Source organism: Pelophylax lessonae (assembly GCF_965119305.1).
Source record: "Pelophylax lessonae genome assembly, chromosome: 3".
NCBI lineage: Eukaryota > Metazoa > Chordata > Amphibia > Anura > Ranidae > Pelophylax > Pelophylax lessonae.
The window spans coordinates 197,211,054-197,235,347 of NC_138770.1; the positions used below are offsets into that span (position 1 = coordinate 197,211,054).

The 24,294-nt window shown below is 47.3% G+C and overlaps 1 protein-coding gene across 1 annotated transcript in view; it reads left to right on the forward strand.

Moving 5' to 3' along the window:
- The window catches only part of GIGYF2 (GRB10 interacting GYF protein 2), a 615,584-nt gene that overhangs the window by 392,376 nt on the left and 198,914 nt on the right, over positions 1-24,294 (forward strand). The window contains exons 16-17 of the mRNA XM_082251280.1: positions 12,405-12,512; positions 12,619-12,719. Of these exons, the coding sequence (XP_082107406.1) occupies positions 12,405-12,512; positions 12,619-12,719 (209 nt within the window). The remainder of the gene's footprint in view (positions 1-12,404; positions 12,513-12,618; positions 12,720-24,294) is intronic.

Consider the following 24,294-nt stretch of genomic DNA (forward strand, 5'->3'; position numbering starts at 1 on the left):
AGGTTTTTCCTGTACCCAAGTGTTTTGGTAATAAGATTAAAGGAGAATGGGAGCATTCTAAACGTACCTTTACTATTTCCAAGCGTATTGCTAGACGCTATCCGTTTGAGGAATCCATTATTAAGAAATGGACGGTACCACCAGTGGTGGATCCACCTATTTCCAGGCTGAATAAAGCCACGGTTATCCCAGTGGAGGACACTTCGTCCTTTAAGGATCCGGTGGATCGAAAGATGGAAGCAGAGTCCCGCACTATCTTCTCTCTGATAGGGTCAGCATTTAGACCAGTAATTGTTATTGGTCTAGTTTCCCAGACACTTACGGAATGGGCGAGAATGGTACGCCAAGACCTTAGGGGAAAAGATATTCCCCAGGAGACATCTGATTTGATGGAACAGATTATACAAGGGCTACAGTTTATCTGTGACGCAGCCTTGGACACTACTCCCCTATTAGGGCATGCATCTATGTCAGCGGTTATCCTCAGACGTGTGCTGTGGTTAAAATGCTGGTCAGCTGACCTAGGTTCCAAAAAGACCTTGACAAATCTCCCCTTTCAGGGGAATCGTCTATTTGGGGCCACCCTAGATGAAATCATTAAGGATGCCACTGGGGGCAAGAGCACTTTTTTGCCACAGGCTGCTAAAGCTAAGGCACCTCTCAACAAGCGAGGACCTTTCTTTACCGCCCATAAAGGGCGCCCGGCTGGAACAAGCGGGAAAGGCAAGACTCCTCCAGGAGGGTTCAAGAAGGGCTGGTCGGACAAACAGAGGACCAACTCAGCCAAACCCGAAGCAAAGGAGTACACAGCCTGAAGGTGCGCCCCCACCCGGTTTCAGGGTGGGGGGACGTTTTCACCGGTATTCAGGACATTAGATCGAGCATCAACTACTACTACCGGTGCGATTCTTCCCTTCCAACATTTAAGTACTACAGGGAGCGGTAGTTACCGTTCCCTGAATAGATCTTTTCCTTTACCTTTTCCTAAGATTAGTCCCAATTCCCCACAGGAATCGGATCTGGTTGACCAGACAGGCCAAGAAGCCTCTAGTCGGGTGACTTCGGTCCCTGAGGTTCAACCAGAAAAGATCACCCTTCCTGATAGGAATCCGGTATCTGATAAATGTGTGGGAACAGAAAACGACCAGACTTTCTCGGATGGTCGGGGCCAGATAGCTCTAGGGACGCCTGGTTCAGATCCAATCAGCGCCAGTGGTCCTAGAAATTCTAGGCTGGCCTCGTCAAGCCGGCCTGGCCGACTTGGACATGCTAGTCGCAGACGTTCCGTGGGAACTTCGTCTCAGGGAGTGTCTGTGGTCTCAAGGACCAATTTACCATCGTGCTTTACAGTCGCTGGTTTTAATGGCCTGGCCATTGAGACCCAAGTACTGAAGGACAGAGGTTTGTCTGCTTCAGTCATTCCTACCCTTATTAAAGCAAGGAAAGCGACTTCCAGCAAGGTCTATTATCACACGTGGAAGACTTATATTGCGTGGTGCGAATCTTTAGGATTTCCTCCACGTACCTATTCGGTGACTCGAATATTGGCTTTTTTGCAACAAGGGGTTGAGCAGAAGCTAGCCTTGAGCACCATCAAGGGTCAAGTTTCAGCATTAGCAATCTTCTTTCAGAAACCTTTAGCTACCAAGTCCTTGGTGCGGAATTTCATCCAGGGGGTGCGGCACCTGGCTCCACCAGTCCGCGCGCCCTTACCGCCCTGGGATCTTAATTTAGTTTTGTCGGTTCTACAGAAACCTACCTTTGAAAACATCAGGGAGATTCCCTTGCTTACTTTATCCCAGAAGGTGGCCTTCTTGGTGGCTATCACTTCTGCTCGCAGGGTGTCAGAACTGGCTGCATTATCATGCCAGTCCCCATACCTAGTGATTCATAGGGATAAGGTAGTACTTCATCCTAAGCCATCCTTTCTTCCTAAGGTGGTTTCAGATTTTCATCTGAATGAAGATATTGTACTACCTTCCTTGTGTCCTCAGCCCAAGCATCATCGGGAACATGCGTTGCATTCCTTGGATGTGGTTCGGGCAATCAGGGTATACCTGAAAGCTACGGAATCATTCCGTAAGACGGATTCACTTTTTGTGATCACGGATGGCCCCAGAAAGGGTTTGCCTGCATCTGCCGCGACCATTGCCAAATGGATTAGACAGACGGTGGTACAGGCTTATTCTATTAAGGGTCAGAGTCCTCCGTTCCCTGTTAGGGCGCACTCCACTCGAGCGCTCAGTACTTCCTGGGCCTTTCGCCATCAGGCGTCAGTGGTCCAGGTATGTAAGGCGGCCACCTGGTCGTCGGTACATACCTTTACAAAATTCTATAAAATTGATGTGACGGCATCGGCAGATGCCTCATTTGGCCGCAAGGTTTTGCAGGCCGCAATTTGAGGAGACCGGTGGTCTACCTCAAGGGTTTTTTTCTGTTTGAAAAAAAAAAAAATTTTTTTCTTTTTTTGTTGAGTCTCATTATTAAGGATGAGCATTGTAAACTTCTAGTTGGCACCGGTTGGGCCTTCTAGATTTGGATTTGATTTCCATTTTCCCACCCCTCATTGGTGATACTGCTCTGGGACTTCCCGAAGGTGCTGAATCACCGAGGACTACGTCTGTCAATGAGCGAGAGAGAAAAATGGATTTTTGTAAAATCTTACCGTAAAATCCTTTTCTCTTAGCTCATTGACAGACGTAGTACCCGCCCCTCTGTTTTTGAGTTGGGTTGGGTTAAAATCTCTAAAGACTGCTTTTTGACATAACTGATTTGCTGAGGCAGAGAGAGAGAGGATATACCCTCTGGGACTGCCCCTAGGGTGTGGCCAGAGCATTTTAATTTCCTGTCTAGTCCTGCTCCTGTGGAGGCAACATAACCCGAAGGTGCTGAATCACCGAGGACTACGTCTGTCAATGAGCTAAGAGAAAAGGATTTTACAGTAAGATTTTACAAAAATCCATTTTTATCACTTCACTTTCTTGGTGGCTACTTGGTTGTCTTTCTGCTGTCCATTTTTTACCATCTGGTAAGCAGGATTGATACTGGTGTGGTGATCTGTCTCCTCACCTTTACTCAGTATTAGCTTGGTGGTGGCTCACAGTTTTGGTGTTCTACAATTAAAACAGTATTATGCTATGGAAGTTTTTTTCTTCACATGTATTTGATATATCACCTTGAGAAACCATGCAAGTCCGTTGAACTAGAGACTGCTGGACCCATCTCACCTGGTGTTTTTAGAGCGAATTTCCTTCCTCTATCTGGTAAGGAGACTATATATCTGGTGGTTTAATTGCCATTTGATGATTCCGGATTTCTGGATCAACTCCTGATATTTGGACATTTCTAGTTTTTGGACAGTTTATGTGGACTTTTATTCATGATCTGATATACATTCATAATTTGTCTATATTTGTCACTATCACTTATTAGCGCAACTTACGTTTTCCACAGTGATAAAATAGGTCTGCTTGGCAGTGTGGAGACTGGAATTGTATTTTTGGAGGGCAGATTTTTATTGGTTGGAATCTTTCTGAGACTTAGTCTTACGCCATAGGCGCTCAAGAGCACGGCTATGCTTTTTCAGACTTCTAGTGTCATCTGTTTGCCAAGGTTGAAGGGGTCGGGGTCTGATTCGGTGTGTAGTAAGGGGGGCCAGAGTGTCCAGGGAGGCTAAGAGTGAAGCGTGTAGACAGAAGTGGCTAGGTTGGTGCAGGACAGGGGTGCGATTTTGTCATAGAGGTGGTCGGTAGCAGAGTAGAGAAGAAAAGGGTGGAGATGGCGTAGGTTTCTATGGGTAACTGTAAGGTAGCTGTAGGGAGTGGAGGTGGAGGAGAGGGAGAGAGTGAAACTAATAAGGTAGTGATCAGAGAGAGAGGGAAAGGATTGTTTGAAAGGTTGTGCAGCTTGCATAGGTGGGAGAAAACAAGGTCAAGGATATTGCCTTCAGAGTGAGTAGAAGCATGTACCCATTGCTTCAGGTCAAAGGAGGAGGTTAGATTGAGAAGTTTGGAAGTGGCAGGAGTGTTAGTATTAAGAGGGATGTTGAAGTCGCCGAGAATGATTGTGGGGATTTCAGAAGAGAGAAAGTAGGGTAGCCAGGCGGAGAAATCGTCTAGAAAGGTCGATACTGGTCCAGGTGGGCGGTAGATCACAGCTATCCTTAGCGAAACAGGGGAGAAGAGACGAATGCAATGTACCTCAAATGAGGAGAGTGACAGAGGGAGGTGGGTGAAGTACTTGAAAGGTGCTATGTAAGGCTAGAAGGATCCCAACACCCCCTCCCTTGCGTCCATTGGATCTGGGGGAGTGAGTCCATAGAAGACCACCTTGGGATAGGGCAGCAGGAGACGTAGTGTCAGATTCATGTTGCCAGGTTTCGGTGATGGCAAGTAGATTCAAAGAGTTAGCGATAAAAAGGTCATGGAGAGAGGTGAGTTTATTACAGACAGAGCAGGCGTTCCAAAGGGCACAAGAGGAAAGAGTCAGGTCTTGGGAAGAAGAGAGATGAGAACTAAATTGTGCTGATTGTGGCTGCAGCCAGAGGGTGCAGGGTAGTGGGTGTGTTGAGTACAGGTCAATGATGGAGGCCCAGGGTTTGGGGATATGTCTCCAGAGGTTAGGAGAAGCAGAAAGGTGAGGGTGGTAATATGAGAGTGTGATTTATATGAAGGGACGTGCCCCAGTATCCTGGAGGTTTTGTGGGTGTGTGGGGATTTAGAAATAGCAGGAGAGTGCAGTAATAGGGAGAGGACAGTAGTGAGGGTGATGTATGTAAGCTGTGAGGGGGAGAAGAGGGGTGAAGGAGAGAGAGTTTAAGGATAGAGGACATGGCTGTAAAAAGTGGTAGAGTGCATGTTACAAGGAGCAAGAGCTGATAGGCTAAATTAGGTCACCTGCAGTCTATGTGGTGTATATCTCAGCCTTTCCTTTGTTCATTCACTTTGTGCATTCGCTGAAGTGCAGAGCCAGAAGTGCGTCACTTATAGAATGAGCCCCCAAAAGCAAACATGCCACCCCTTGCAAACGTGCCTTCCCCAAGAGGTGCTGTACTTATATACTGTTAGACCTGGGGTGGAGGCTATCCAATTAAGCAATCAGGAATTAATAAATTAAGGCTGGATAGACAGAGCAGGATTTCCTCTTCAGAAAGATTTAGGAATTAAAGGTAAGAAAACATTGCAAGGACCAGTCTACAGATGGGTAAACAAATAAACATACCACAATTAAAGACAGAATACGCAGGTTTCAGAAGTTAAGCATTGGGTGGAATAGCAGGATAATAGACATACCTGTGGAGAGACAGAGAATAAGGTTTCAGATGACACATTGAGATGATTAGTGCAGAGACAGAAGTGCGTCACTTATAGAAATCGCCCCACTTTGAGAATGAGCCCCCAAAAGCAAACTTGCCACCCCTTCCAAACAATAAGGTTGTACCATGCCTTTGAACATCCTTTTTCTAAAGTGGTTTCAGCCTACCATCTCAATAAGGACATTATTCCACCATCCTTGTGTTCTGCTCCTAAGCACCCAAAGGAAATCTCTCTACAGTGCCTGGATGTAGCCGGAGACATTAGAGCATACCTAAATGCTACTGCTTCCAACAGATTCCTTATTTGTTCTTTCCTCAGGTACTTGCAAAGGGCACCCAGCTTCAAATTCCACCATTAGGGACTTTATTGCTAGAGCTTATGCTTTAAAACAAAAGCTTCCACCTAAATTCTTATGCCCACTCTCAACCAGACATATTGGCGTATTCTGGGCTTTTTAGGCACCAAGCTTTTGTCACCCAACTCGAATGCCACCACCTGGAATGCCACCACCTGTTCTTTTTCAAAATTTTACCTGGGGGGTATCCAGTCATCTTCTGACAGAGCTTTCTGCCGCTAGGTTCCTGCAGCGGCACTCTGAACCTGGGTGTTTTACCCTTGTTGTTTTTGGGTATGTTGGCACGGTTGCATTTGTTTAGTTGTTGCTATCCTTCTATTTGTAGCTTGAAGACGTCCCATGGTGTGTGAATAGGATGTCTGTGTCCTGTACAATTAAGATCAGAGGAATTTTGAATTACCTGTTAATTCCAGTACAGGACAGACACAGGGCACTCTTCCTAAACTCTCCTTTTCTCTGTCGCTCATTGACAGACGTAGTCTTCTTGATTCACATCAATTGGGTTATGTTGTCTCCGCAGGAGTAGGACTAGGCAGAAAGAAAAAACGTTCTGGCTCCACCCTAGGGGCAGTCCCAGAGGGTATATCCTCCCTCTCTCTGCTACAAGGAATCAGTTTTTTTCTGTCTAGTCAGGAGTAAGGACCTAAGTTCCTTGCTGGGATCTTTTGGTCCTGGCAAGATTTTTTTCTAGAAAAAATATTTTTTTAGGTAGTTTTCTCCAGTGTTTTTTCCTGTGAGATCTTCAAGCAATTATGCCGGATCTGGGCGACACTAGTGGTCACCCCAGCCGGACTACGAGCGCGCGCAGACCATTGCATCGCGCTTGGTCGGCCGCGACACATTCAAGTAAGTATGCGGGGCCGGGCGACGGGCTGGATGTTGAGATCCAGTGGTCACCCCGGTTTCTGCCTACGAGCGCGTGCAGACCAGAGCTCCGCGCTGGGTCGGCCGCGACGGAGTCCCATTGGAGGGACTGACCTTGCGAGTTAAAAGTCTCGCTTGGACGCCAGGAACCAGAGAGTCGAGGCGTCCGGAGTGGTCAACAACCCCCCACCCCGGTTGAGGGTATTGTGAAGAGAGGGTGCCTGTCGGTCGGTATGGTGAGTAAATGTTTCCTTTTTTCCTCGTTATGAGGCAGTGTGGAATATGGGCCCCTCCATACATGGTCAGTATCTATCTGACACTAAAAGTCCCCCTTGTAAATACAATGGGCAAGTGGACTTGGTTTGGGAGCTAACACTCTACCCAGCAGACTGCAGTATTGCAGTAGACATAGGAGGCATAATCCTACCTTAATTGTAGTGGACCTCCTGCAGATCGATAAACCGCCATCAGCATGATATACAGGTGGATGTGCTGGGAAAACGAGACTTCGGTAATCCGCCGCCATTTTGCTGTAGACCAGGTACATGTATGTCCGCAGGTCATGTCGGCCGCCATTTTTTTGGAGTCGATTGTCTCCTGTATGGGGGCGGCCATGTTTGAAGAGCCCAGCTAACCTCGAGGAGAGCTTGGAACGCCGGAAGGCGTACACAGGGGGCGGAGCCACTTCCTTCTACCCGGGAAAACGAACACAGCTCTTTCCAGTCTGTAAGAGACAAACGCTGACTGCAGTTGGTAGGAAACTTCTCTGCATCGGGTGGTGAGCCTTGAGGGTCCCTCTCTCTCTCTCTGTGGGGATCAAGAAGCAGGTACTCTGAGGGGCGCTATTGCGCTAGGGGGATACACATAAAAAAAAAAAAAAAAAAAAAAGTTTTTTTCTGGCAGAGGTGTCTGCAGGATCCTCCAGCACCCCACTGACGATTGAATCATTGTCAGCTATTATGGAAACTTTTGTGTCCCGGGTGGAAGTGGCTTGTCAGGGACAGGGCGCAAGAAAGCGACCCCCGCCTAACCCCATATTATCTGAAACTTCGGATTCAGAATCTGAGCCTATTTCTGCAGTTGCAGGTACCTCATCTGGGATTGGTGTCTCGGGTACTGTCTCTTCAGACAGTGAGGAGGATGTTTCGGCATCAGCCATAGCCCGAGAGGAAGCGTTGGTAAACGCACTCATTTTATCTGTTCAAGAAACCTTAAGATTACAGGGTACTCCGTTGGAAATAGCTGAAACTGAAATCCCCTTTGGGACTAAAAAACGCATCAAAGTGGCGAAGGTTTTTCCATTGCCCAAATGTTTTGGCAATCCAATCAAAGAAGAATGGAGTCTGCCAAAACGCACTTCTGCTATTTCTAAACGCATTAACAGGCGTTATCCGTTTGAGGAAACCCTCATTAAGAAATGGACAGAACCACCTGTGGTGGATTCACCAATTGCTAGATTGAATAAAGCCACGGTTATTCCTTTACAAGACGCTCTGTCTTTTAAAGATCCGGTGGATCGCAAGATAGAAGCTATGTCTCGCACCATGTTTTCCTTGATTAAAACAGCTTTCAGACCAATAATTGCTATTGGGCTGGTTTCGCAGACTGTAACTGAATGGACCAAGTGGTTACGCCGGGACTTAGAAGAGGTCCCTCAGGCGGTATCAGATTTGTTGGAACAGATGATACAGGGGTTACAGTTTGTGTGTGATGCGGCGTTAGACGCCACTCCACTATTGGCGCGAGCCTCAGTTTCAGCAGTGGTTCTCAGGCGTACACTGTGGCTAAAAGGTTGGTTAGCCGACCAAGGTTCCAAAAAAGCATTGGCTAATATCCCCTTTTCAGGAGAGCGTTTATTTGGAGCCAACTTAGATGAGATCATTAAGGATCTCACGGGAGGAAAGAGCCCCTTTTTACCGCAAAATGCTAAGGGTAAAGGACCTCGTCAAAGACGAGGGCCTTCTTTCTCTGCTCACAAAAATTTTTTTTTTCGCCCCACGGGTGAAAAAATTAAGTCCTCCAAAGCTCCTTCAGGAGGCTTCAGGGGACGTTGGTCGGGCAAGCAAAGGCCCGCCCCCTCCAGACCTGAAGATAAGTCTACCAAAGCCTGAAGGTGCGCCCCCACCCATAACTGGGGTGGGGGGACGTCTTCGCCGGTTCCCGGATCCATGGCTTTCCAGAATCCCGGACAAGTGGGTTTGCGAAATCATAAGGTCAGGGTACAAGATCGAGTTTCGATCTCTCCCACCGGCGCGATTCTTCCCTTCCAATATCCGACTATCCCCGGATCGTTTAGAAGATCTGCGGAGAGCAGTCACGGATTTACTACAACAAGGAGTGGTAGTCCACGTTCCTTGGACAGAACGTTTTCAGGGGTTTTATTCAAACCTATTTACAATACCCAGGAAAGAGGGCAAAGTGCGTCCAATTCTGGACTTAAGGGCACTCAATTCCTTTCTCAACATAAGAAAATTCAAGATGGAATCCATTCGCACAGTAGCAGCCTTCCTGCATTCAGGGGATGTCCTAGCGTCCATAGACATCAAGGACGCATATCTTCACATCCCCATTTTCGCAGGACATCAGCGGTTTCTATGTTTTTCCGTAGAAGAGAACCACTATCAGTTTGTGGCGTTACCTTTCGGTCTCGCCACGGCTCCTCGGGTCTTCACGAAGGTGTTGGCCCCAATGTTGGCACTACTGCGCCAAAGAGGCATATCGATTCTAGGTTACCTAGACAATCTCCTGCTTCATGCAGAGTCTCCACAGACCCTGCTACAAAACATAGAAATTACTATAATTTCTTTACAGGAATTCGGGTGGCTGGTGAACCAGCAAAAGTCTTTTCTGGTTCCCACCCAGAGGCTCGAATATCTGGGTCTAATTCTAGACACAGTCAGGACAAGAGTTTTCCTTCCGGTAGGGAAACTCCGGAAGATTCAATCAGCAGTCCAGTTGTTACTATCCAACAGCTGGTCTTCCCTTCGGACTTGCATGAGGGTTCTGGGGTTGATGGTGGCTTCCTTCGAAGCAGTCCCATTTGCCCAGTCCCATACCCGAATTCTTCAGCAAGAGATTCTTCTCAGATGGAATCGGAATCCGGAGTCCCTGGACTATCGGATCCAATTGAGCAAACAGACCAGAGAGTCTCTGGTCTGGTGGCTTCGGTCTCCGATGCTCAGCCAGGGAAAGTCATTTCTGCCAATATATTGGACGATAGTGACCACGGATGCCAGCCTATCCGGATAAGGAGGAATTCTCGGTCAGTTTTCCGTTCAGGGACTTTGGTCCCCGGAAGAATCCAGGTTACCGATAAATGTATTGGAACTGAGAGCGATCAGACTTTGTCTGATTCACTGGACCGAGCAGATCCAGGGCAGCCCGGTTCGGATCCAGTCGGACAACGCCACGGCTGTGGCTTATGTCAATCACCAGGGGGGGCACCAAGAGTGTCCGAGCGGCCAAGGAAGTGGCTTGCATTCTTCGCTGGGCGGAACAATTTGTTCCAGCTATCTCTGCGGTGTTCATTCCGGGGGTGGAAAATTGGCAGGCAGATTATCTCAGCCGTCAGACTCTGGATCAGGGGGAATGGTCCCTCCATCCAGAAGTTTTCCACCAGTTGTGCCTACGTTGGGGCACCCCGGATGTGGATCTGTTGGCATCACGATTCAACAGGAAAGTACAGAGATTCGTGGCTCGCTCCCGCGATCCTCTAGCAGAGACCGCAGACGCACTGGTCGCCCCGTGGGGGCAATACCAGCTAATGTATGCCTTCCCTCCTCTCGGGTTACTGCCAAGACTTCTTCGCAGGATAGAGGAGGAAGGAATTCCAGTAATCCTGGTAGCTCCGGACTGGCCTCGCCGAGCTTGGTACGCCGACTTGGTCAGACTGGTGGCGGACGTCCCGTGGAGACTTCCTCTCAGGGAGGATCTACTGTCTCAGGGACCGATCTTCCATCCTGCTTTACGATCGCTGGCTTTAACGGCCTGGCTATTGAGACCCAGGTGCTGAAGGACAAGGGATTGTCAGCTTCAGTTATTCCTACTCTAGTTAAAGCAAGGAAAGCGACTTCCAGAAAGATTTATCATCGCACATGGAAGTCCTACATTGCATGGTGTGAACCCCTGGGGTTCCACCCACGATCTTATTCGGTTAGTCGAATATTAGCTTTTCTGCAACAAGGGGTTGAGCAGAAACTGGCCTTGAGCACTATCAAGGGTCAGGTCTCAGCATTAGCTATCTTCTTTCAGAAGCCTTTGGCTACTAATTCCTTGGTGCGGAATTTCATCCAGGGGGTGCGACATCTGGCTCCGCCAGTGCGCGCGCCGTTACCACCCTGGGATCTTAATTTAGTATTGTCGGTTCTTCAGAAACCTCCCTTTGAAGATATTAGGGAGATTCCTCTACCTACGTTGTCCCAGAAGGTGGCCTTCTTGGTGGCTATCACTTCAGCACGCAGGGTGTCAGAACTGGCCGCATTATCTTGTCGTCCCCCATATCTGGTGGTTCATAGAGATAAGGTGGTTCTTCGTCCGAATCCATCCTTCCTACCAAAAGTGGTTTCAGAATTTCATCTGAATGAAGAAATTGTGTTACCTTCCCTGTGTCCTAAGCCCAGTCATCCTCGGGAGTTTGCTTTACACTCCTTGGATGTGGTCCGGGCGATCAGGGTATACTTGAAAACGACACTCGTTTCGCAAGACGGATTCACTTTTTGTGATCCCGGATGGACCCAAAAAGGGGTTGCCTGCATCTGCCGCGACTATTTCCAAATGGATCAGACTGACGGTGGTACAGGCTTATTCTATTAAGGGTCGGGAGCCCCTGTTCCCTGTTAAGGCGCATTCCACTCGGGCACTGAGTGCGTCATGGGCCTTTCGCCATCAGGCGTCGGTGGTCCAGGTGTGCAAGGCGGCTACCTGGTCGTCGGTGCATACCTTTACAAAACATTATAAAGTTGATGTAATGGCATCGTCTGATGCCTCGTTTGGCCGCAAGGTTTTGCAGGCCGCCAATTGAGGAGACCAGTGGTCTACCTCGAGGGTTTTTTTCCGTTGGAAATTTTTATTTGAGTCTCATTCTTTGTTTATAATGAGCCTTTAAAACTTCTAGTTGGCACCGGTTGGGCCTTCTAGATTGGATTTTGATTTCGGTCAATCCCACCCCTCATTTGTGGCACTGCTTCTGGATGTCCCAATTGATGTGAATCAAGAAGACTACGTCTGTCAATGAGCGACAGAGAACATCTGATTTTTGTAAGATCTTACCGTAAAATCCTTTTCTCTTAGCTCATTGACAGACGTAGTACCCGCCCCTCTATCATTGAGTTGGGTTGGGTTAAACTCTCTGTTGCTGCTTTATAACAGAACTGATTCCTTGTAGCAGAAAGAGGGAGGATATACCCTCTGGGACTGCCCCTAGGGTGGAGCCAGAACGTTTTTTCTTTATGCCTAGTCCTACTCCTGCGGAGACAACATAACCCAATTGATGTGAATCAAGAAGACTACGTCTGTCAATGAGCTAAGAGAAAAGGATTTTACGGTAAAATCTTACAAAAATCCGATTATTCTGCATTGCTTGCTAAAAAAAAAAACAGAGGACTTAGAGTGAAGTAGGATTATAGGGGAGGCACCCCATGGGGCAGGTGTCCTCAAAAGCTTGTCTGTATCCAATCGCCTAAAGGTATGAGCCCATAACCCATGGTGTAGTAATAGGATATGTGTCCTGTACTGTACCCTAATATACAGAATTTACAGGCAAGACAAAATCCCTTTTTCATGTTTGTTTGTTTTTTCATGCTCTTGTATTTTGTCTTTGTGTTCTTCTGGTGGTGAAACTATGTTTAAAAATGTTACTGTTGTCTACACAGACAGCAGTATGCCCAGATGATGGCACAGCAGCAGAAAGCGGCTCTTTCGTCACAGCAGCAGCAACAGCTGGCTCTACTCTTGCAGCAATTCCAGGCTCTAAAGATGAGGTAATATGTCACACTGACCATGTTTTCAAACTCCCAGCAGTATTTTGTACATGTAATAAGAGAAGAGATTTTTCAACTAATGCCATAATTTTCTTATTTCTCATAGAATATCAGAACAGGCAGTTATTCCTGCATTGTCAAGAGCTATGTCTGTGCCAGATAACACGCCTTTATGGGAGCTTCAGACAGCTGCTCCTCCACCCACACGTAAGCATTGCAAGATAAAGGCTGTGTTGATATGCATGACAACAGCTTTCATGTTTTTTTTGTGAACTGAAGTAGAGTTCTGGGATGGATCTGGTATGCATAGATGCTCCCATGTTTAAGGTGCAAAGTGGTGACATTTAAACTCTGAACATTGTTTATAGAAGTATGATTGCCCCCTCTATAGTTTGTGCAAATTTGCTTCTACTTTTAAATGATAACCTGAGTGTAGTCTAGGCGTAAATTTCAGGTAATTGTATGAATGCAGATTCATATTTGCAGCTTAACCAGGTGATAGTTTGTGATGGTATCTGCCGGAGTTTTATTATCGATTCATAATCCGATTTATGGTAACGTTTCCTTGTCATTTTGTACAGCGTAACTGAAGGAGTTCCATTGTAGAGGGAATGTGTTTTTCTGCCAGTCTCCCATTGTCACCATATTGCTTTGTGCTTGGGACTTAAACAATGTTCACCTTTTAACTATAAGGAAGTGCTTAATTTAGAGGGATTCCAGGATTGGGAGAAGGTGTGTAGAAGGAATACGCTATATCTGTTCTATAATGGCTAGATTCTTCCTTCTCAGACTTACAAGTGGAGTTTGCCCTTCCACTAGGTCAATTTTATAGATATCTACAGTTGCGGCATGCCCTCCAGTTGCAAATTGGGATCTCTTGACTCTGTCCAACCTATCGTCCAACTGATCATCCGATAATTCAGGACTTTCTCTTAGCGAGAAAGAAAAAAAGGACTGATCTCTAGAAGTTATTCCATCCACTTTATTGCTCTCCAGGATCCCACTGTATTGCCCTGTAGGAAGGGATGGGAGAAAGACATAGGTGCTATTGATGGTGAGTCCTGGGATCTTTGTCATATGCCCCTGTAATCTGTGTCGGCCTCTCAAAAACTTTCCCATATACAGGTACAAATGGAAAGGATAAAGGGGTATTTCTGCGCTGCTAATTGAAAAAAATGTGAAAAATATTGAAATAAATAAAAAAGCAGCTAGCACAAGATCCACAGACAGTGATCAAAAGGTACTAATATTCACAAAAAGTGCAGCGCTAAAAAAAATTGATCATAAATGCAATGACAGAAAAAATATCATACAAATGGCATTTAGAAATGACATATAAAGGTAGGTGTAGAGTGTCTAAAAATCCCAAGGAAAAAGTCCAAAGTAAAACAAATCCAAGAAAGTGGTTGTGATAACAGTCCTTCCTTCCTGTGACACCCAGGGAATGTGTAAGGTAGGGACACCACAGTGCACTGATGAGGGTAGCAGCTTGCCAAAAAGCCGTGGCTACTCAACTTAATGAGAGAGCCCTGCCAGATAAAGCATGTCACATAGATCTCAGGATTCCAAGAAACCATAAGTAGCGCCGTATAGTAATGAACTCCTCAAGGAAGCTCCATAGGGGTCAGATGGATATATAGAAGAAAATTGTACAAAAGACCATAGCGTAATCCCATAAATGATAATAATGTTTATTAAAGAAAACTACTCACGTGGATGTAGCACATATAAACACATATAAGATGGTAGCTGGAGATTCGATTGCGGCGTCCCGCAAGTAACTCGTCAGCATAGACAATAGCCGGCTCGGAGAAGGGGCGTGTAGACGTTGCGTCTGGAGTCGCCAACGTTTCGTCATCAAAAGACGTCGCCCAGACGATGTCTTTTGATGACGAAACGTTGGCGACTCCAGACGCAATGTCTACACATGGACTGAGGCAAATAGACACTCTTAAGGACATGCTTTGTTCACCTTTCATTTTTGAGGTTTACAACCACTTTTTTTTTTCCAAAACAATATTTAGCAAAGTACAAAATCAACCAATACAAGTTCAAATAAGCCATAGTGCACATACAAATGGTGCGACATGAAAAGCACGGCTATACAAAGTGCTCCTGAGGAAAGCGAGAATAATAGGGCATTGTGGAAACATAAAAAGAACAAGTATCGCACATGTAAGGTCACAGCAGTAGAGGTATCCCAGCTGTTATGGGAATCTGGGATTTTGGAGCAGTGTGAAGTATTCTGAACTCTGACACCCCCGGCGAGGAACTTGCTGTGTCGAGGAGCAGAGAACACACCATGCAATAGGAAATTCCCAGGCAGTAGGGGGCCACGGTGAGGATACTGACAGGTATGATAAGGGAGAAGTGGCGACCTTTGGAGCTGTCCAGGGGTGTCCGGCGAGGAGGGGGGCCGGGGTAGGAACGAACAAGGGGAAAGGTAAGAGGGGAAGAACTTGGGTAAAGAGGAAGAAGGGGGGAAAAAAAGGGGGTGGGGGGGAGAGAAAAGCAAAGGTCGGCATGGCCAAAGGCTGCGTAATGCAGGATCAATGTTGTGGGATGAGCAGGCATGTAGCAAGGTAGGGACGTGTGAGGAAACAGGGTAGTTATGTGCTCAACGTCTGATAGCTGGGTCGTGAAGTGTAGCCATGGAGGCCAAGTCTGATAGTATTTACGGTTGGAGTCCTTATCTTGGGAAATGAGATCTTCCATATAGTTTACAACCACTTTAAGAACTCCGGGTGTGTAAAGGTCACATGGTATTTAGACAACATTGTTTTGTCACACTCCTCTTCCTTCAGCTATCTGAAAATGTCAACAGTAATATTTAGATACTTCAGGGTTTCAGATGGGTAACCGATTTACAAAATTCTACTTTCTCTTTCGTTCATTGATGAACGAAGCTCGCCATTATTCAGAACTATAGATTATATTGCCCCCTACAGGAGTAGGATACTAGGCAAAAAAAGACTTGGCTATGCCTATGGGCAGTCCTAGGTGGTATACTCCCCCCCTCTCTGCTATAAGTCTTCAGTTTTTTTTTTCCTGCCTATTCAGGGGTAAGGACCTTGTTCCCTGCTGGGATCTTTGGTCCTGGCACTTTTTTCTTTTTACTGGCATACTGGCTTTTTTTTTTTCTTTTCTTCTGTTTTTTTTTTTTGTACCTGTGAGATGTACAGTCAACTGCCAGACTGGGCGATGGGCTGGATAATCTAGATCAAGTGGTCCCCCCAGTCTGACCATGGAGCGTGTGCAGACCAGAGCTCCGCACTGGGTCGGCTGCGTCAGGCCCCATCTGCTGACAACCCCCCCCACTTCGGTGGCGAGGAGGTTCTGTCTTGGGAGTGTTACCCGCATGCATGCTGGATATGTAAGTAGATGGCCCCCTCCCTCCTTTCCTGGGCAGCAAGTGAGGCGCGGGTACTCCTTGGGGTGGTCAGTCCCTCTGGGGTTCACCTCCAACTCCCCCTGCTGGGGCCATGGGCTGGCACCTCTACATGCCCTATGTATCTAGCGGGTGCACTGTTCCCCCCTCCATCCTCAAGGTTGTTTTTACTGGGGGGAGGGTCTCCCTTGGGCTCGCCTATGCTGCTGTTCGGCCTAGGAAGCGAATGACCAGGCTTCCGCACTCTACGCGGTTTGACCCACCGGTAATTTAGGCCGTGGCTTTGCGCCTTACTGACCAAACGCTCTGTGGGGCAGCCATAGTGAGGGCAGCTGAAGTCACTGCTCTCCGTTTAGGCATCCGCCCTCCCCTCTGCTTCCCTGGTCGGTCCAGGTCCCCTCAGGTCCGCGCAAACGTGGCCTTTGCGGCCTGTGGCCTACTAGACTGTGTGGCCGAGTCAGGCCCCTCCTTCTGGAGGGGCAGTGCTGTGGGATTGTACCTGGTCGGCAGGGGCTATAGCTGTAGGGTGCCCTTCCCAGCGGTCTTGTGGGGACTTAGGTTGATTCTGCCTGCAGGACTACCCACATCACAGTGGGTGGCCCCCTCTGCGGGCCCTTGGAAGGGGTGTCATCGGCCCCCTCTGCGGGCCCTTGGAGGGGCGTCAGCGGCCCCCCTGTAAATGTTTGTGTTTTTGCCACCAGAATCTGACTCGGTTGCTATGGACATGCCCACCCTGTGGGGTTGTAGCCTCGTTCCCTGACCTGTCAGATAGTGAGGAGGATTCCTCCACAGCTGCAGCTGCCCCCAAAGGGCGTTGGTTGACACACTACTTACATCTGTTCGGAAGACTTTGCAGATGAAGGGTGCAGCTGCGTAGGTGGCAGTCACTTTTTTTTTGGCATTTACAAGCTGTCTCACATGGCGAAAGTGTTTCCTTATCCCTCCTATTTTGACAAATTTGTCTATATTTAATGGGAGTGTCCAAAACGCCACCTTGTGGTTCTTAAACGCTTGGCTGTGAGGTACCCCCTTTAAAGAGTTGCTACTCAAGAAGTGCTCTGTTCCACCATTGGTGGGACCTCCTGTCTCCAGGATGAACAAGGCAACCATGAATCCAGTAGAGTAGTCTCTAGCTTTTAAGGAATTGGCTAACAGGAAGGAGGAGGCTTTGGCCCGCAATATGTTCACTACTGTTGGCTCTCCGTTTAGGCCAGTCCTGGCCACTGCCCTGGTGTCCCAGGCGCTGAGTTGGGCATGACCTGTTGCTTTTGGGTGTGCTGTTCTGGTTCCAGTATCAAAATAGTTTCGGAGTTTATATTCCAGCCTTTTCACGGTCCCAATGGAGGAGGGCAAGGGTCGTCCAACAGTGGCGGAGCTAGACTTTTAAAACGGGTGGCAAAGGGGTGGCAAGGTATTATTTTGGGGGGTCAATATACAAAGTGTTCAATTACACCCGCAATGTCACAGCCCCTCTAATAATCGCTGCCATTACTAGTAAAAACAATTAAAAAAAATAAAAAGTTCCATAGTTTGTAGATGTAATAACTTTTTTTGCAAGCCAATCAAAATACACTTAGGATTTTTTACAAAAAATATGTGGCAGAATACATATTAGCCTAAATTTATGAAAAATTTAGATTTTTTATTCATTGGGAATGTTTTATAGCAGAAAGTAAAAAGGATTTGTCGCAAATTTTATGTTTATAGCGAAAAATATAAAAACTGCAGAGGCGATCAAATACCACCAAAAGAAATTGGGAAAAAAATACATCAGTTGTAATTGCAGTGCCATATCACAGAAAATGGTCTGGTCATTAAGGGGGAGCTGAAGTAGGTAAAGGGTCAGTTTTTTCAGATAATTTTGCCCATTTAAGACTTTTTTCTGAGCGGTCAGGGGATGGTAAAAACAGACAACTCAAAGTCTAGATCACAAGTGGAACCCCTCTACATGTGCCACAGCTTTGATGGTTTATGTTAAGCCTATGTGAAATTTGGCTATCCAGGTCAATGGGGCCATGCCACAACCATAAGCCAAACACTTGGCTTGCTGTTGTGGCTTATTAGCCCCATAAGAAATCTATCACTCTGCTAAAAATAAAAAAAGCAGGATTTAGGAGAATTATTATAAATAATTTTGCCCCCTTTACTAAATCATTGTAATGCCACCCATATTACTGTCCTTTTAAACAGGGTGACTGACAGTAAGCTGACACTAATGCTGCACAGGTGTTAGGTTACTTTCACCCTGGTGAAAGGGCAAGAATATGGGTGGCATTACAATGACTTATTAAAGGGGGAAACATTTTTGGTAAGGAGCATAGACTGTACAGGAACAGGCGCTTCTACTACTTGGGCAAAACTGTCCCTCACCTCAGTCACTGCAGGCTGCCCAGGAACTCCTTTCAGAGCTGATCCATACCTCACCAAGACAGGAAGACTGCGGGAATCGGTATGAAGATTTAAGGCATGTGATTGACAGACAGCGCTTCCGATGCACCCATTGGCTGTGTAAGTAGCAGGAGGCGGTGCAGCCTGCAAGATTTAGGCTGCACCGACTCCTGCCGCCTCCCCAGCCAATGGGTATTTGAGGTTCTCCTTAGTCCCTCCCTCATGACATCACCCAGAATTGGGAGGACACAAAGTAAGATACAGGACGATTGTCCGGTCTTCCTGTCTTGGTGTGGGATGGATCGGCGCTCCCCTGTGATTACACCGCTCCTCAAGGGCGTTGCTAGGTGGGAAAAAGACCAGGGGCTTCAGCCCGAAGCTAAATTTGATGACCCCTCCCACATTTTAAAGTACCACACAAGCCCCTCCCACATTTAACAGTACAGCCCAAGCTCCTCCCAATGCCCCCCTCAGTCAAGGGTCAGACATGGGGTGCTATGGAGAGGAAAGGAGAAGAGAAAACGGAGGAGAGGACAAAGGAGAGGAGAGGAGAGAATAGAGGAGAGGAGAACAGGGGGTTTGAAGGAGAGGAGAGAATAGGAGAGGAGAACAGGGGGTCTGGAGGAGAGGAGAGAATAGAGGAGAGGAGAACAGGGGGTCTGGAGGAGAGGAGAGAATAGAGGAGAGGAGAACAGGGGGTCAGGAGGAGAGGAGAGAATAGAGGAGAGGAGAACAGGGGGTCAGGAGGAGAGGAGAACAGGGGGTCAGGAGAAAACGGAGGAGAGGAGAAAACAGAGGAGAGGAGAAAACAGAGGAGAGGAGAAAACAGAGGAGAAGAGAAAACAGAGGAGAGGAGAAAACAGAGGAGAGGAGAACAGGGGGATCAGGAGGAGAGGAGAAAAGGGGGATCAGGAGGAGAGAAGAGGAGAGGAGAACAGGGGGTCAGGAGGTCAAGAGGAGAGAGAAGAGGAGAACAGTGGGTCAGGAGGAGAGGAGAGAAAAGAGAACAGTGGGTCAGGAGGAGAGGAGAGAAAAGAGAACAGTGGGTCAGGAGGAGAGGAGAGAAAAGAGAACAGTGGGTCAGGAGGAGAGGAGAGAAAAGAGAACAGTGGGTCAGGAGGAGAGGGAGAGAACAGAGAAGAGAGGAGAACAGGGGGTCAAAAGGAGAGGAGAACAGGGGGTCGAGAGGAGAGGAGAACAGAACAGATAGGAGAGGAAAGGAGAGGAGACGAGAGGGGAGAGGAGGGAACAGAGAAGAGGAGAGAGGTCAGGAGGAGAGGAAAGGAGATGAGAACAGGGGGTCAGGAGGAGAGGAGAGAACAGAGGAGCAGAGAGGAGAACAGGGGGTCAGGAGGAGAGGAGAACGGAGAGGAGAACAGGGGGTCAGGAGGAGAGAAGTACAGGGGGTCAGGAGGAGAGGAGAATGGAGAGGGGAGAACGGGGTCAGGAGGAGAGGAGAACAGGGAGTGAGGAGAGAACAGGGGGTCAGGAGAGGAGAACAGGGAGTCAGGAGAGGAGAACGGAGAGGAGAACAGGGGGTCAGGAGGAGAGGAGAACGGAGAGGAGAGAACAGAGGAGAGGAGAACAGAGGAGAGGCGAGGTCAGATATGGGGTGGTACACCAATGAAGCACAGACCCTCCCAGTTTGACCCATAAAAGCAAAAAGGGGCTTGATAAAAAAAAAGGTAGTAAAAGAAATAAGTGTAAAAAAGGATAACCGCGCTATGTGAAAGGAAAGGAAGCAGCAGCTTCAAGTGTGACAGCACCAAACAATAAATAAAATAAACCAAGCTGCGCTAAACGATATAAAGTGCTATGACCACACGTGTGTATGAGATGGAAAAAAAAATGTTTTCATCACATACACACGTGTGGTCATAGCACTGTTATATCGTTTAGCGCAGCTTGGTTTATTTAAAGTAAAAGAAATAAGTAGAAGGGTGGGACCTGTCTAGGGGGGGGGGGGGGGGTCTGATTGTTCAGTAGAGAAAGAGGCTAAGGCTGGCCATACACTATACAATTTTCTTATTCAATTTCCTTTAGATTTACCTTAAACTATGTAGTGCAAGGGCCTGCATGACTGCATACAAATTGAAAGTGTTTAGGTTTGACCCTATATTACATGGTTTTGGTAAATCTAAAGGAAAGTTGAACAAGAAAATTGAATAGTGTATGGCCAGCCTTAGTTCCTGAACTCCGTTATGTAAGCGCCTGACAGGAGAAGGGAGAGTGTGGCGAGGTCACAAGATGCAGGACGAAGAACCACCTCACAGGCTGAGGATGTGAGATTGGTCCCGCCCCCTGCCAGCTTCCTGCCTGACCAGCGGCTGTGACCCCCCATATATACAGCTAGAGACCCCCACCCCTCCATATACAGACAGAGCCATCCCCCCCATATACAGACAGAGCCATCCCCCCCATATACAGACAGAGCCACCCCCCATATACAGAGCCACCCCCCCATATACAGAGCCACCCCCCCATATACAGACATACCCCCCATATACAGAGCCACCCCCCCATATACAGAGCCACCCCCCATATACAGACATATCCCCCCATATACAGAGCCACCCCCCCATATACAGACATATCCCCCCCATATACAGAGCCACCCCCAATATACAGACATATCCCCCCATATACAGACAGAGCCACCCCCTCCCATCTACAGACATATCCCCCGATATACAGACAGAGCCACCCTCCCCCCCATTTACAGACAGAGCCATCCCCCCATATACAGACATATCCCCCCATATACAGAGCCACCCCCCCATATACAGACATATCCCCCCCCATATACAGAGCCACCCCCAATATACAGACATATCCCCCCATATACAGACAGAGCCACCCCCTCCCATCTACAGACATATCCCCCGATATACAGACAGAGCCACCCTCCCCCCCATTTACAGACAGAGCCATCCCCCCATATACAGAGACACCCCCCCATATACAGACAGAGACATCCCCCCCATATACAGATAGACATCCCCCCATATACAGACAGAGACACCCCCCCCTCCCATTTACAGACATATCCCCCCATATACGGACAGAGCCACCCCCCCATATACAGACAGAGCCACCCCCCCCCCCATATAAAGACATATCCCCCATATACAGACAGAGCCACCCACCCCCCATATAAAGACATATCCCCCCCCATATACAGACAGAGCCACCCCCCCCCCATATAAAGACATATCCCCCCCATATACAGACAGAACCACCCCTCCCCACCCATATACAGACAGAGCCACCCCCCACCCATATACAGACATATCCCCCAATATACAGACAGAGCCACCCCCCCCCCATATAAAGACATATCCCCACCCATATACAGACAGAGCGATCCCTTGAGACAGTCCTACTCAGAGATTCCAAACCTTTAAGCAGATAAAAGCACAAGAACACACCTGTCTTGCAGAGCAGCTACATGGGATGTGACCACTTCCTGTCTACTTCCTGTACGATGTGCCCAAAGAGTCACATGGTCTGCTGACATCACCAGGGTCCTTCTACTGGGCAGTAAACTAGCTGCTACCTTGGTCTATAAGGTAATTGGAAAAGGGGGTGGAGCCCCGCATATCGGCCCCGCCCACCCCGACATCAGTTCTCCATTTTGACAGCTCCACTCTCTTACTTTGCAGCCGCCCAACTAATCACTGTCTGGATGCCTTCCAGCTCTCCACCCGCCTCCCTCCGCAGCTCTCGTACAGTGATCCCCTGTGATTCCAACGCTGCCATGCACCCGCCCAGGATCGGGGTGGCAACAGGGGTGGCAAGGACTTTGTCTGGGGTGGCTATTGCCACCCCAGCTAACCCTCTGGCTCCGCCACTGTCGTCCAATTCTGGACCTTAGGACCCTGAACTGCTTTGTGCGATACAGAAGTTAGAATGGAGTCCATTCGCACTGTGATGGCATCCCTTCATCATGGAGACTTTATTGCTTCTGTTGACATTGAGGATGCTTCCCTGCACATTCCAATATGTGCCAGACACCAGCGCTTTCCCCGTTTTGCAGAGAGGAGCATTATCAGTTTGTGGCGTTAACCTTGGGTCTTGCCCCCGCTTCTCAGGTCTTCACAAGTGTTGGCCCCGGTTCTGGTGTTGCTACATCAGGGATTGCGGTACTGAGCTCCCTGGACAAGCTTCTCTTGCGAACGGAGTCCTCTGCTGCCCTGATGGACGACATATATCACTATACAGACCCTGAAAGAGTTTGGTGGGCTTCTGAATTACCATTCGTTTGCTCTGATAACATCCGGAAAATTGGAGACTCTGCGTCTGACTCTGGATTCAGCTCTAGCTCCAGTGTTCCTTCCTCTAGACAAACTCCAGAAGTTGCATGCTGCGATTCATCTACTGCTGTCCAGCAGATGGTCCTCCCTCCGGACTTGCATGCGGGTGCTGAGCCTGATGGTATCTACCTTCGAGGTAGTTCCAATTGCATAGTTCCATGCGAGGTCCCTTCCAGGAGAGATCCTGGTAAAATGGAACAAGTGTCCAAGGTCCCTGTGCAATCAGATTCGGCCGAGCTTGGAAAGCAGGGAATCCCTAGTTGGTGAATTCATTCCCTTGCTCTTCAGCAGGGGAAATCCTTTCTCCTCTTGTATCAGAATGTGGCCACCACAGATGCCAGTCCCTCCGTGTGGGAGGAGTCCTGGTAGTGAGCTCTGCTTAGGGTTGTTGGACGTTGGAATAGTCCAGGTTACCAGTCAATGTCTTGGGACTTCGGGTGATCAGGGTGTTCACTGGACTATCTTCTCCGTTTGTTACCGGTACGTATCCATTCGGACAATGCCACAGTGGTGGCCTATGTCAATCACCAGGGCCAAACAGAGTATGTTGGCAGCCCTGGTAATAGCTGAAAACTAAAAAATCGGCGCTAATTTATAGAAGATCGATAAACTGCATCCGTACAGATGGACAAAAAAAAGTATAAAAATATATAATCTAATAAAAGCTGAATAGGTTAAAAATGGTGAATGATACTGACTAAAACTGTGTATTGATAGTGAAACGGAATACAGCGCTAATTCTTAAAACGATAAACTACATCCGTGCAGATGGACAATTCTATATGTTGTGGTGTATAATAAAAATGATGACTCCAAATGGTGCTGAATACGTTAAGATATAAATATACTATAATAGGTGCAAGTGTTGGTATGTGTAGTGATAATGAGACAATTGTCTCAATATGTGACAAAATGTTTTCAAAATAAATAAACAAATGGATAATACATGTGAATGAGCAGTAGGTGAAAAGAACACTTCTACTATTCCTACAAAAATCATGTATCAACAAGGTGAAGAAATGCTGAAAATCAATTTCAAATAAATCCAAATATAAAAAAATATGTGCCAATATATATATAAATTAATTAGATGCAAATGTAAATTAAAATATATTGCAAGATGTCCCAGTCATGTGTAAAATAAATTGTGCTGAACAGTGAATATCTCAATCAATGTAAAATCTGTTAATGTTATGTATAAAAATGATTGTGCAAAAAAAATTAAATCACTCTTATAAACAAAAAAATGCCGAAATGATCAATATCGATAAATCCAAAATAAATGTAATATCCCAGTGAGATAGATAAGGAAAATAAAAATTGATGTGAAACAAATCAATCCTATTATGCAGATGAAATCAATCGTATTGCACTGTGTATGTCCCAATCCAATATATGTAATTAAAATCTGTAAAAAATTGTCCACTGCTACAAAGCATAAGATTCCACAATAATGTCCAAGATCTGATGCAGGAAAAATGAGGTAGACCCACAGGTACATTTCCCAATCTTGATGCCCTAAAGTGTGTAGTGGCCGCTTACCTCTACACACACAAAGAAAGCATGTGTGTAATCCGATACTGAAAAGGGCTTTGCTCTAGCGCCGCTCCACAGACCACTCTCTTTAATGGATGGATGGCGTGATCCTTAAGCTCCGGGATGCGCCTATGATGGTACGGCTTCTCCACTCTAT